The sequence below is a fragment of the Nicotiana sylvestris genome, chromosome 1 (genome assembly GCF_000393655.2).
Source record: "Nicotiana sylvestris chromosome 1, ASM39365v2, whole genome shotgun sequence".
NCBI classification, from domain to species: domain Eukaryota; kingdom Viridiplantae; phylum Streptophyta; class Magnoliopsida; order Solanales; family Solanaceae; genus Nicotiana; species Nicotiana sylvestris.
In genome coordinates this window covers 162,109,957-162,123,969 of record NC_091057.1, presented here as the reverse complement: position 1 = coordinate 162,123,969, position 14,013 = coordinate 162,109,957, and the positions used below count along the sequence as shown (strand labels likewise).

Below are 14,013 nucleotides of genomic sequence, written 5' to 3'. Positions count from 1 at the left end.
CAGCAACAGTAACAATCCCAGCATATGCCTATGCTAGCCAGCATTTAAATGGCAATGCCCCTACAACTGGTCGCTTTTGTCCTAGATCTTTAGAGTATATATGAACTTTTTATTACAAGGGTAACGTAAGCATTGCATAATTTTAAAAGAAAAAATGATATTGTATAGTCGCTCCTAAAATAATAATCGAAAAAGAGTATATTCTTTTTATATATATACACATTCTATATATTATATACAAAAATTATACACTTTTTCGACTTCTAAATATAAATAATTTCTGGCGCGGACTAAAAGTAATAATACCTCAACTTTAAAATGTGGTCCTATGTAGTAAAGACCAAATGTTGCCTACTTTTAAGGTCCAAATGATAGAGGCCTTATGGCTTTGCTAACATCTTCCTTAACGAATAAAACCATTCAAGTAGCTATACCGAGCTAGTCTAACCCTCAACAAAACAATGTAAACTGCAATTTTTTAATAACAGTGGTGTGCGGATTAGATTGTGCTCATCTTGACTATTCTGCTGGACAACTGTTACCTCCTATCAACATAACATAGGTACAAAAAAGAGAACAGTATACTATCAATTTATCTCCACTTTGAAACTAAATGAAATCTGAACTGTTCCACAACATCTATGATTACCACTAGCTTTGATTTATAGGTTTATTAAATCAATCGATATGTTATATGTCAAGGGATGAAATCGTTCTGAAAAAGAACTCAGGAACGTTGGGTAGGATAGAGCAAGATATCAAATAGTTCAAGTTATTTTCAACCCAAAAAGTGAGGAATAGTTGCTACAGGATAAAATAATCTGATGTTTGAATATCGAGCAGCAGATTAAAAAATTTCTCAAGCACAAGGACAAGTCATTTGCACGTCTGCATGAGTGCATGTAATGGCAAAAAACAAATGACTTCCTTTCTGCAGAGTTGTAGCTGAATCATTTTGCTTCCTCCCTGGATATAGCATAGTGGTTTTGCATTTGTAACGGAACACAGAAAATACTTTCCACTTTTGCAGAGAGCATCCAGAATGAGACGTTGATAAACATCAAGGCTGATCTTATAATATACGTTTCAAAGTTGAAATAATACCTTTTAGTCATCCAAAACTGGAGAAAGCAAAGGTTTGTTCAAGAAGAAGGCTTCCAGATTCCCTGATATAAGTTCATATAAATCTCGAAAAGAATTCTCTGTACAAGCAGCAACATGCCGTGTCAATACAACGTTATCCAATGAAAAGAGATCCTCGGGAACATTAGGTTCATTCTCGAAAACATCCAACCCAGCACCTGCAATCTCTCTCTGCACCAAACATTGTACCAACTCCATCTCATTGATTACGGATCCTCGTGCAATATTAATGATAACTCCTCCTTTCCCAAGTGCCAATAAAACCTCCTTATTGATCAAGTGACGAGTTTGCTCTGTCAATGCACAACAAATGACAAGGACATCGCATTTGGTCGCTAGTTCATGAACGTCAGGATAGAATGGGTAAGAAACAGGCTTTTTCTTCCTCGACTGGTATGATATAATGCATCCAAATGCTTCAAGTCTTTTTGCAACTTTTAGACCGATGCTTCCCAGCCCAACAATTCCTACTTTCCTGCCTCCCACCTGCCATCATCAATCATCATTCAAGAACTAGCAATTAGTAATGCAAAAGTTATCCACACAAGCTTTGTACTAGACCTAAAATCTTAAACAAGGTGTACTGGTACTAGCCTATTGCAACAAATGTTGTTCCAAACTTAAAGTCCAGTAAGGGGCATGGAATAAATCCAAAATACCTCGATGACTGTCCACCCACCCAAACCCAGCATAAAAAGAATTATGAACAGCCTCATCGATGTCAAGTATAGACGCCACTCTCTTGCAAAGAGTTGGATTTTGTCCAGAGGGTTACCAGTGAGTATTGCAGGTTAGCCAACTCATGACAGCATCCCACACCTAGACTTAGTTCCAAACCAGGGACAACAGATGCACGTGACTTTTCATTTCCCGCTATGTAGAACTCTATTAAGGATGAGGAAAGATATAAGGCAAAGTAATCCTGACAGCCTGAGATGACATTAGTAATCAAACGCATTACTGACTATGAAGACTTGTTATACAGCCTTGTTAATCCTCAACTCTGTAACTGCTCTACATGGAAACATAGTTTTATGCAGCAGAAACCAACCTTTGCTTAAACAAACATTATAAAAAGACAACTACAGTTCTCTTCATGCTCGTTCCAAGCTCGAAGTCCCATTTCTACAAATAAGAATCCCCTTCCGTACATGATTTCTTCTTCATATAGATAGATATAGGATCTATGGGGAAATTACTTAGAAGTACATTTTGCATAAACTATAATGATCTTTTCCTTGTCTCTGATTTCTTCGGAAGAATTCTGCTGACAATTTTCTAACAAAAAACAATAAAAATTAGAAAACTGTCTTACAATGCAAAGATGTATTTGTGCTACTCCCACTCTATAAATGGGGCACCCAAATTTTGAACCTCAAATTTGATCATTAATAACATTTTAGGAAATGTTTCTAAGAAGGATATTGACTCATATATATCTCAAAACTTTCCTTGCACCTTTTCTTTCAAAATATATCGGTTTTCAAGTCTGGGGATATCAACCATTCAGCTATCTCGTTTATGTGAAAGACTTATTCCTCCGAATAGAACATGGACATAGGGGTGGATACCCCACTATCTATAGAAAGATCTCAGGTGCAAATCCACTGATCGATGCACACATGTCTAGCATGCCCATTTGTAAAATAGTGCAGTTTTCTTTTTTGGCACTTTTAGTGTGCTATAGTCCATTGATATTTAAGCCTTCCCCACTTCAAATGCCGAGCTCCTGCTACGATACTGAATAATTCATTTTTGGACTGGCATGTAGGCAAGGAATATAGATATCATAAGGGACACCAGTTGCGTTCAATTTAAATTTAGCAGTTAGCCCCACACAGTATCCATCTCTTAATTTTGCAACGCGTGCCTGTGGATGTCCCATTGAGCTAACTAAGCCATCATATGACAGAGTACACATATTGAGGAGCTCAAACAAAACCAAAATGGGCAAACAGGTGTGTACCTATTAACCTTAGGCCCCTTTCTACGTTGTTCTTTACTTTTGCGGTTTTGCCTTTCATGTGACAAATTTTAACTGAGTTGTTGCAGGAAGTATAAGAGAGAACCCTTAAGCATTCTAGATGAGGAAAAGTTTCTGATTAGACAGTAGGAGAAGTGGAGTGATCGGAGAAGCTAAATATATTATGCTACTACTTCACTTGAATCAATTATGAGTGGGAAACTTTCGTTTCCTCTGCATCAACATTGAATGAAATTTTCACGTTTGGGATATAAAATCTTTCTTTCCTGCTTAAGGGAAATAGATATTGTAGCCCGACAACTACATTTTCACTAACTTGTTCTTTTCAGTCAAAGAAACAACTTGTTATGATGGATAATTTTCCGAACCACAAATTTAAACATATTTTCTTTACGGACATGTTAAGCAAAACAAAAAAATATGCATCAGTATGCAAGAAATTCACTTGCTTTCTAATTTTTTCCTAAGCCGAGGTAATTATTAGGCTTGGGTCTTTGAAAATGGAAAGGAATGTAAATCCTACTTGTGCCTGATATAAATGCAGGTCGCTAAGGTAGCTATGATTCTCGAAACCATATCACTAATTCATTTGTCAAATACTTAATTTCCACACTGATGATCTCTGACATAATATACATGAAACTTCTAAATGTAACTATGAGTAAATCACCATATGAAATAAGAAGAAAAGTTTAAATATCATACATAAAAAGTCAATAAGATGATAGTATCAATTTCACTGGTTATGCAGGCTCAGTAGCATTTTACGAGCTCCGTCCAGTGGTTAGTGTGTTCCCTATTATATCTTCTATATTTAGAAATAATTTAACTTTACACTTCCCATTTTTATGCTTTGAGAAATGTATTGTCACAAAATATGTGACAAATCCCATTTTTATGCTTTATTTTAGAGCACAAGTCAAACATCACATAAATTGGGATGGAGAAGGAACAAGTAACTTACAGAAGAGCAAAGTGGCATTACCTTGGAACAGAGGGGGAAATCCCCATGAAGAGGCCAAAGACCATTCTTAACAAACCGATCAGCAACAGAAATCTTTCTAAGAACATCAATCAACAATCCAACAGCAAAATCAGCTACATCCTCTGAGAAAACGGAAACAGCGTTAGCAACTGAGATTCCGCGGCGGCGACACTCGAGGAGATCAATATGGTTAACGCCAGCGCTGGAGGTAACGATAACGCGGAGCGAAGGGAGGAGGCAGAACAAGGAGGAAGAAATCTTGCCAACGAAATCTTTAGGAGAAGAAATCATGGCTTGTACGGATTGAGCATGTGTGGAAATGAATTGTTCCAATGGAAGTGAAGATTCCCATGGTTTAAGGAATTGGAATTTGTGGGATAACTGTTCGCCGTAGATATTGAAAAGGGTTGGCTGGCCTAGGACTATTACCGCCGGCAACGCAGTGCTGGGTTTTGCCATTGATGAGTTTGAGAGTAACTCGAGTATGAGTTTGGAGGAATATTCTTCTCGTTTTGACAACTGAAAGAATATTTCAGTTTGTCAAGACAAATTAAAGCAATATATGATGATTTCTTGAATTTTCTGCTTTTGTTTTTTCTGTTTGGTTTTTTCCTGATTACAGGAATATTAGGTCAAAGGTCCTTCATGCGGGAAAAACAGTAAACATGAAAAAATAAGTCCAAATGCCAACTCATGACATTATACATTAGATCACAACGCCACCCATGAGATAAGCAAGCAAACATTAGACAAAGGATCAAATAACTGGTTTATGGATATGTAGCAGCTGATAACTATTTAAGAAACAGCGTGCTTCAGTGTTTTGATTATTGCGAAGGAAATACATGTAAATTTTAATGGAGTAAAGGTGATTGCCAGATTGCCATGACTATATATTAAAGCTAAGAATTAGACACTAGTACATACATGTAACATCGACAATCAACTGAAAATTCTATTTTCACACTCCAAGGAGAAACCCCTTAATATCAGATCACAGAGAAACTACACTTTAAAAATAGAAACTCATATTGGCAGATTTTTATGTCTAACATCACCGAAATAAAACACTGAAAGTTGTATACGACTAGCATTTGCATGTGCACATGTATAATGGCATAAATAAACAGCTTCTTTCTGCAGACTGTAGCAGATGAATCAAATTGCTTCTTTCCTAGCTGTAGCACAATCATTTCGCATTTGGTATAGAGAATGCTTTTCCATTACACGATTTGCTTCCTCTAGTCTGCCAACAGGTTAAGAATTTTTTAGTCCAGCGGGACAAAAGGAAAATTCATACTCCAGTTTTGCTAAGAATATCCAGAATGAGACGTTGATAATATGAAGACAGATCAGGATACGATATAGATCTCCCAGTTGAAAAGAATTTCTCAGTCATCAAAAACTGGAGAAAGCAAAGGTTTTTTCAAGAAGAAAGCTTCCAAATTCCCTGACATGAGTTCATATAAATCTCGAAAAGAATCCTCGGTCAAAAAAGCGACATGTTGAGACAGTACAACATTATCCAAAGAAAGGAGCTCTTCAGGAACATTAGGTTCATTCTCGAAAACATCCAAGCCAGCACCTGCAATCTCTCCCTGCACCAAACACTGCACCAACTCCATCTCATTGATTATGGCTCCTCTAGCAATATTAATGATTATTCCTTCTTTACCGAGTGCCAGTAGAACCTCTTTATTGATCAGGTGATGAGTTTGGTCTGTCAATGCACAACAAATGACAAGGACATCACATTTGGTTGCTAGTTCATGAACGTCGGGATAGAAAGGGTAGACAACAGGCTTTTTCTTCCTCGACTGGTATGATATAATGCAGCCAAATGCTTCAAGCCTTTTTGCAACTTCTAGGCCTATGCTTCCCAGCCCAACAATTCCAACTTTCCTGCCTCCCACCTGCCATCATCAATTACCATCAAGAATATGCAATTAGAAATGCAGAAGTTATCCACACAAGAAAATTTAGTAGACCTGAAATCTTAAGGATAATGAACAATCAAGGAAACCAGTTGATGACAGATAAGACCATGGCACACATGGTACTAGCCTGTTGCAACAAGTACTGTTCCAAACTTAACCAACTGAAGTCCAATCTTAGCTTCAAGAAACATTATACAAAGACAACCACAGTTTCAGAACTATCATAATCTTACACCAGTATTTATATTAAAGCTAAGAATTAGACACTAGTACATAAACTATCATAATCTTACACCAGTATTTGCCAAAATGGGCACCAAATTTTGAACTTCGCGTTATTATATAATTCAATTTGTTACATGCTTTTAAATTTTATATTTAAAGTGCAGGTCTCAAATTTAAACAAAGAACGTTTAGGAAATAATATGAGAAGGACTTTGACTCATATATCTCAAAACTTTCCGTGCATATTTCGGCGTGCAATAGTCCCTCGACGTCTAATAGCTTTTTCCCACTTCAAATGCCAAGTTCTTGTTTTGATGCTAAACAATTCATTCTTCGATTGGCCAGGAAGCAAGCGATATAGTCATTGTCAGGGACACTAATGCATTCATTTAACTTTGTAAGAATTCGAACATAGCTTTGACCAAATATTATATGCAAATATAGAAAATTATATGCAAATCAATGTTTGTTTTACAATTTTGTCCATTATTTCAACTTCAACTAGAAATAGAGAATTAGAAGTTGAAAGAATTGTTTGAGAAGTATTTCAAGTCAAATAACACGTCTCACTTACAAAACTTCATCTTTTTTCTAAGTTATATTCATGTGCAAAAAAATTCCAAATGATCTTTTCCAACTTCAACTTCAAATACTCTTTTTTTCAACTTCAAAATCTTGTTCAAACGATTTAACTCTTAGCCCAACACATTACCCATCTCTTATATTTAAAGCAAGAGGAAGTCGAAGTCCTACTGAGCTAACTAAGCCATGATAGAACATAGTACCCAAATCTAGGAGCTTAAACATGCCCGAATAGGGCAACCTATGAACTTTAGGCACATTCCCAGGTTATTCTTGTTTAACCAAAATGGATGATTTTCGTAACCACATATATATGTGAGAGTTCTAAAACGCAACTATGAGTTGAACAACAATTACCAAATCGTAACAAGAAAAAAAAAATTACAATCCGCACACAAAATTTTAAGATATCAATGGAGAAAGCTAAGTGACAGTACCTTGGAAGCAAGTGGGTAGTCCCCATGAAGAGGCCAAAGTCCATTCTTAACAAACCGATTAGCAGCAGATACTTTTCTTAGAACGTCAATTAACAATCCAACAGCAAAATCAGCTACATCCTCCGAGAAAACGGTACCAGCGTTAGCAACGGAAATTCCGAGGCGGCGGCACTCGTCGAGATCCATATGGTTAAGGCCGGCGCTGGTGGTAACGATTACCCGAAGAGAAGGAAGTTGGCGGAGCAACGATGGAGTAACGCAGGTCGTGCCAGTGCAAAACATAGCCTGTACGGATTGAGCGTGTGTGGAAATGAATTGGTCCAATGGAAGTGAAGATTCCCATGGCTTTAGGAGTCGGAATTTTGAGGAAAATTGGTCGCCGTAGAAATTAAGAACCGATGGCCGGCCCAGTACTATCACCACCGGCAGCTCCTTCTTCGGTTCTGCCATTGATGAATTTTGAGAGTAACTCACTGAGATTGGACGATGCTCCTTTTTGTTTTGGGGCCACAGGGTCCCACCAATAAAAGAAAAGCTAGGGACAAATTGATGAGTTTGATTTACATTAAATTATTTTAGTTTAATTTCCAACCATCAAAAGACAAAAATACAAGCATTTGATCAAAATCTGAAGTAGAAAATGGAGCTGCCAGAGCTGTTAGTAATTCATCCAGCTCCAGTATTCATCATCCACCAACAACAATTCTCCCAAAAATTCAAACTCCTCAAAGCTTACGAATCTCCACTCTCTACTAAACACTTTTTACAGACCCACGCGCAGTCCACTAAGGCACTCATCTGCTATGGCAAGAGCCCAATCACTAGCGACATACTCCGCCGTCTTCCTTCTCTTAAGCTCGTTGTCACTGCTAGCACCGGCTTCAACCATATCGATCTCCCTGAGTGCCGTCGCCGAGGTATCGCCGTTGCTAATACTGCTGATGTCTTTTCTGAGGATACTGCTGATATCGGTGTAGGTTTGTTGATTGACGTACTTGGGAAAATTAGCTCCGGTGATCGGTTTGTTCGCACCGGAATTTGGCCTAAAAATATTTACTATCCTTTGGGTTCCAAGCTACAACAATATTCATTTTCACCATAAGAAAATCTTGTAGTTGTATTTTAATAGTTTGTACGTGCATACTACTTTGGATGCTATATTGATGTCCATGTTATGAATAACTTAAAGATTAAATTTTCTATTTTATGTCTATCATCTTTACTTTTTATGCCTATAAAAGGTCATGTAATTGCAATGAAAAAATTACACCAAAGTGAAAGAAGAAAATACTTCTCCCTTCTTTCTATCTCTTCTTATTTACATTTTATTGCATCACTTTTATTTTATTACACGTTATCAGCACGAAGCTCTAATATTTTATTAAGTTTTCACTATGTCAAATTTATCAAAACTTGAATTTGTGGCACTTGACATCACCGGAAGGAACTATTTATCTTGGGTTCTTGATGCTGAAATTCACCTTGACGCTAAAGGTCTTGGAAATATTATTATACAATGAAATGAAGTATCAAATCAGGATAAAGCGAAGGCCATGATTTTCCTTCGTCATCATCTACATGAAGGGTTAAAAACTGAATATTTAACCGTAAAAGATCCACTTGAATTATGGATTAATTTGAAGGATCGATATGACCACCTAAAACTTACGGTATTACCAAAAGCTCGGTATGAGTGGATACATTTAAGGTTGCAAGACTTTAAAACCGTAAGTGAGTATAATTCTGCTATCTTTAAAGTAAGTTCTCTATTAAAATTATGTGGAGACACTATCACAGATGAGGACTTATTGGAAAAAATATTTTCTACTTTTCACGCTTCAAATGTGGTGCTATAACAACAATACCGTGAAAAACGTTTTAAGAAATATTCTTAGTTAATCACATGCCTACTTATAGCTGAGCAGAATAATACTCTATTAATGAAAAATCATGAAGTTCGTCCCACTGGGTCAGCTCCATTTTCGGAAGTGAATGATGTAGCAACGTATGATAAGTTTGAAAGAAAACAAAATAATTATCGTGGTCGTGGACATGGTCGTCATGTGTTGCTAGTTTCTACATTTCTAATGTATTTCTTAATGTTTTTTTCCTGCTTGTCTTTCATATTTCTTATGATGTATTATTTGTCTTTTTTATGAAGAATATGAAAATTCCCCAGTCTTCAGTTGGACTCAAGATTAATAAAGATGATATATGTCTTCTGGATAGTGCTACAACACACACTATTTTAAAAGATAAGAGATATTTCTCTTATTTGGTAATGAAAGAAGCGAATGTTAATACAATATCCGGTAGTACAAGATTAATTGAAGGTTCTGGAAGAGCCAATTTATTACTACCAGGAGGAACAAATTTGGCTATTGATGAAGCACTATATTGTAGTAAATCTCAAAGAAACTTATTAAGTTTCAAAGATATTCGCCAAAATGGCTATCATATTGAGACTACAAATGATGAAAAGATTGAATATCTTTATATTACTACAATAATGTCCGGTAAGAAATATGTGCTTGAAATGTTACCTGCTCTTTCCTCCGGCTTATACTACACAAGTATTAGCAGGATTGAAACACATGCCGTAGTAAACGAGAAGTTTACTAATCAAGATAATTTTATTATTTGGCATGACCGGTTGGGCCATCCTGGTTCTAATATGATGCGTAAAATAATTGAGAATTCACATGGACATGCAATGAAGAATCAGAAGATTCTTCAATTTAAGGAATTCTCTTGTGCTGCGTGTTCTCAAGGAAAATTAATTATTAGACCATCAACTATTAAAGTTAGGATGGAATCCCCTGCATTTCTGGAACGTATACAAGGTGATATATGTGGGCCCATTCACCCTCCATGTGGACCATTCAAATATTATATGGTTTTGATAGATGCATCTACAAGATGGTCACATGTGTGCTTACTATCAACTCGCAATATGGCATTTGCGAGATTGTTGGCTCAAATAATAAAGCTAAGAGCACAATTTCCAGATTATGCAATTAAGACAATTCGTCTTGATAATGCCGGTGAGTTTACATCCCAAGCCTTTAATGATTATTGTATTTCAACTAGGATAACAATTGAGCATCCGGTTGCTCATGTTCATACACAAAATGGTCTAGCAGAATCATTGATCAAACGCCTCCAATTAATTGCTAGACCAATGCTTATGAGAATAAAACTTCTCATTTCAGTATGGGGTCATGCTATTTTGCACGCAACAACACTTGTGCAGATAAGGCCCACAAGTTATCATAAAGTCTCCCCATTGCAATTGGCTTTTGGTCAGGAGCCAAATATTTCCCATCTTAGGATCTTTGGTTGTGCGATATATGTTCCAATTGCTCCACCACAACGCACAAAGATGGGTCCTCAAAGAAGGTTGGGGATATATGTTGGATATGAATCTCCTTCTATTATAAAATATCTAGAGCCGATGACTGGAGATTTATTTACGGCAAGATTTTCTGATTGTCATTTTAATGAATTAGTATATCCAATATTAGGGGGAGAAAATAAACAACTGAAAAAGAAGATAGATTGGAATGCATTATCACTGTCTCATTTAGATCCTCGAACAAATCAATGTGAACAAGAGGTTCAAAAGATTATTCATTTACAAAATATTGCAAATCAATTGCCAGATGCATTCACTAACCTACCAAGGGTGACTAAGTCACATATTCCAGCTGCTAATGCTCCAATTCGAGTTGATATCCCGACAGAACAATTAATTAAAGCAAATGAGTCTAAGCCATGCTTGAAACGTGGTAGACCAATCGGTTCTAAAGATAAAAATCCTCGAAGAAGAAAAGGAGCAAGTGATCAAAGTGAACATAACACAGAGGTAGTGGCTCAAGAAGAGCCCCAAGACGTAACAAATGATAAGACCTTAGGGGAGGTCCAGGTACCTAAAAATAATGAAAATGAAGAGATATCAATAAGTTACGTCTCAACCGGGAAAAGATGGAACCGAAATAATATTGTTATCGATAACATTTTTGCTTATAATGTTGCTGTTGAAATAATGCAACAAGATGAGGATCTTGAACCAAAATCTGTCAATGAATGTAGACAGAGAAATGATTGGCCAAAATGGAAAGACGCTATCCAGGCAGAGTTAACTTCACTTGGAAAACGTGAAGTCTTCGGACCCATAGTTCGAACACCTGAAGGCATAAAGCCAGTAGGGTATAAATGGGTTTTTGTGCGAAAACGAAATGATAAAAATGAAGTCGTTAGATATAAAGCACGACTTGTGGCACAAGGGTTTTCCCAAAGGCCTGGAATTGATTATATGGAGACATATTCTCCTGTAGTGGATGCTATCACCTTCAGGTATCTCATAAATATGGCAGTGCAAGAAAAACTTGATATGCATCTAATGGATGTTGTTACAGCCTATTTGTATGGATCATTAGACAACGAAATTTTTATGAAAGTACCTGAGGGATTTAAAGTGCCAGAAGCATATAAAAATTTTCGAGAAACTTGTTCAATAAAGCTTCAGAAATCTTTATACGGATTGAAACAATCAGGACGTATGTGGTACAATCGCCTGAGTGAATACCTGTTGAAAGAAGGGTACAAGAATGATCCAATTTGTCCCTGTGTCTTTATAAAAAGGTCTGGATCTGAATTTGTTATAATCGCCGTGTATGTTGATGATTTAAATATCATTGGAACTCCTGGGGAGCTTCCAAAAACAGTAGACTGTTTGAAGAAAGAATTTGAAATGAAAGATCTTGGAAAGACAAAATTTTGTCTTGGTCTACAAATTGAGTATATGAAAGATGGAATATTTGTCCATCAATCGACATACACCGAAAAGATTTTAAAGCGATTCTATATGGATAAAGCACATCCATTGAGTACCCCGATGGTTGTGAGATCACTTGATATAAAGAAAGATCCATTCCGACCTCATGAAAATGATGAAGAGCTTCTTGGTGCCGAAGTACCATATCTTAGTGCAATTGGGGCATTAATGTATCTTGCCAATAATTCCCGACCAGATATAGCTTTCTCAGTAAGCTTATTGGCAAGATTTAGTACTTCGCCAACACAAAGACACTGGAATGGTATTAAACATATATTCAGATACCTCCAAGGGACCATTGATATGGGTTTATTTTATTCAAATGAATCCAAGCCATCATTGATTGGTTATGCAGATGCAGGATATTTGTCTGATCCACACAAAGGTCGATCTCAGACAGGCTATTTATTTACAAGTGGAGGTACAGCCATATCATGGCGTTCGACAAAACAAACTATGGTTGCTACTTCTTCAAATCATGCAGAGATAATAGCCATTCACGAAGCAAGTCGAGAATGCGTTTGGTTAAGATCTATAACTCAACACATTCAGCAAACATGTGGTCTTTCTTCGAAAGAGAATATTCCAACAATATTGTATGAAGACAATGCTGCATGCATAGCTCAATTGAAAGGAGGATATATCAAAGGAGATAGAACAAAACACATTTCACCGAAATTCTTTTTCACTCATGATCTTCAGAAGAATGGTGAAATAGATGTACAACAAGTTCGTTCAAGTGATAATTTGGTTGATCTGTTCACTAAGGCATTACCAACCTCAATATTTGAAAAGCTGATATATAAGATTGGAATGCGTCGTCTTCGAGACATTAAGTGATTTTTCATCAGGGGGAGTAACTACACGCTGCACTCTTTTCCTTAACCAAGTTTTTGTCGCACTGGGTTTTCCTGGTAAGGTTTTTAATGAGGTAGCAAGCAATGCATATTATAAATAACTATGTACATCCCAATATTTTTTTTGTAAGTTTTTAGTGAGGCACATTATCTTACATGGACATCCAAGGGGGAGTGCTATGAATAGTTTGTACATTGGATACTACTTTGGATACTACATTGGATGCTACATTGGATGTCCATGTTGTGAATAACTTAAAGATTAAATTTCCTATTTTATGTCCATCATCTTTACTTTTTATACCTATAAAAGGTCATGTAATTGCAATGAAAAATTACACCAAAGTGAAAGAAGAAAACACTTCTCCCTTCTTTCTATCTCTTCTTATTTACATTTTACTGCATTACTTTTATTTTATTACAGCAGTAAATTTATTAGGTCCAATTTTATAATTTTCTTTTAATTTTGGGAGGTAAGCATGTGGGAATAGTTGATTTAGGCAACATTGGTCTAAAAGTTGCAATAAGGCTAGAGGCATTTGGCTGCAAAATTTCATACAACTCTAGGCAAAAGAAACCAGTTCCCTACAACTTCTACCCAAACGTTTGTGAACTTGCATTGACCTGTAACATCCTCGTCATATGCTGTACATTGACCGTCGAAACTCGTCACCTGATTGACAAGGATGTTCTAAAAGCATTGGGAAAGGATGGCATTCTCAACAACATTGCTCGTGGACCCATAGTTGATGAGAAAGAACTGGTGAAATTCTTGGTTGAAGGTGAGATCGCAGGTGCAGGTTTGGATGTGTTTGAGAATGAACCTAAGGTTCCTCAAGAGTTAATTGCATTGGATAATGTTGTTCTTACACCACATAGAGCTGCTTTCACTGAAGAAGCTTTTCGCGATGCTTTCCAACTTGTTCTGGCTAACTTAGAAGCATTTTTCTCGAATATACCATTGATTTCTCCAGTAATAGATGAATGAATAGAGAGCTAGAACTGGGTCTTTTCAGGTTCAGATTT

General features: G+C 36.6%; 3 protein-coding genes across 4 annotated transcripts; 1 reads left to right on the top strand and 2 right to left on the bottom strand.

The window, feature by feature from the left end:
- Nucleotides 1-756: 756 nt before the first annotated feature.
- LOC104229909 (glyoxylate/hydroxypyruvate reductase HPR3-like) lies at nt 757-4,879 on the bottom strand. The gene is made up of 2 exons (XM_009782638.2): nt 4,113-4,879; nt 757-1,629 (listed from the first exon to the last, which is right to left on the bottom strand). The coding sequence occupies exons 1-2, from the start codon at nt 4,569-4,571 to the stop codon at nt 1,108-1,110; spliced, it is 981 nt and encodes a 326-aa protein (XP_009780940.1). The 5' UTR covers nt 4,572-4,879; the 3' UTR covers nt 757-1,107.
- A 155-nt stretch (nt 4,880-5,034) lies between these two features.
- LOC104229908 (glyoxylate/hydroxypyruvate reductase HPR3) lies at nt 5,035-8,592 on the bottom strand. 2 transcript variants are annotated; one of them, XM_009782637.2, is made up of 3 exons: nt 7,294-8,592; nt 5,474-6,025; nt 5,035-5,358 (listed from the first exon to the last, which is right to left on the bottom strand). In XM_009782637.2, the coding sequence occupies exons 1-2, from the start codon at nt 7,741-7,743 to the stop codon at nt 5,504-5,506; spliced, it is 972 nt and encodes a 323-aa protein (XP_009780939.1). In that variant the 5' UTR covers nt 7,744-8,592; the 3' UTR covers nt 5,035-5,358; nt 5,474-5,503. The 2 variants fall into 2 exon arrangements, with proteins under 2 accessions (XP_009780939.1, XP_009780938.1); XM_009782636.2 differs by having other exon boundaries at nt 5,035-6,025.
- On the top strand, nt 7,934-13,975 carry LOC104245355 (glyoxylate/hydroxypyruvate reductase HPR3). Its single transcript, XM_070170411.1, has 2 exons — nt 7,934-8,372; nt 13,458-13,975. Exons 1-2 carry the CDS (start codon nt 7,934-7,936, stop codon nt 13,973-13,975), a joined length of 957 nt encoding a protein of 318 aa, XP_070026512.1.
- The last annotated feature ends 38 nt before the right edge of the window (nt 13,976-14,013 follow it).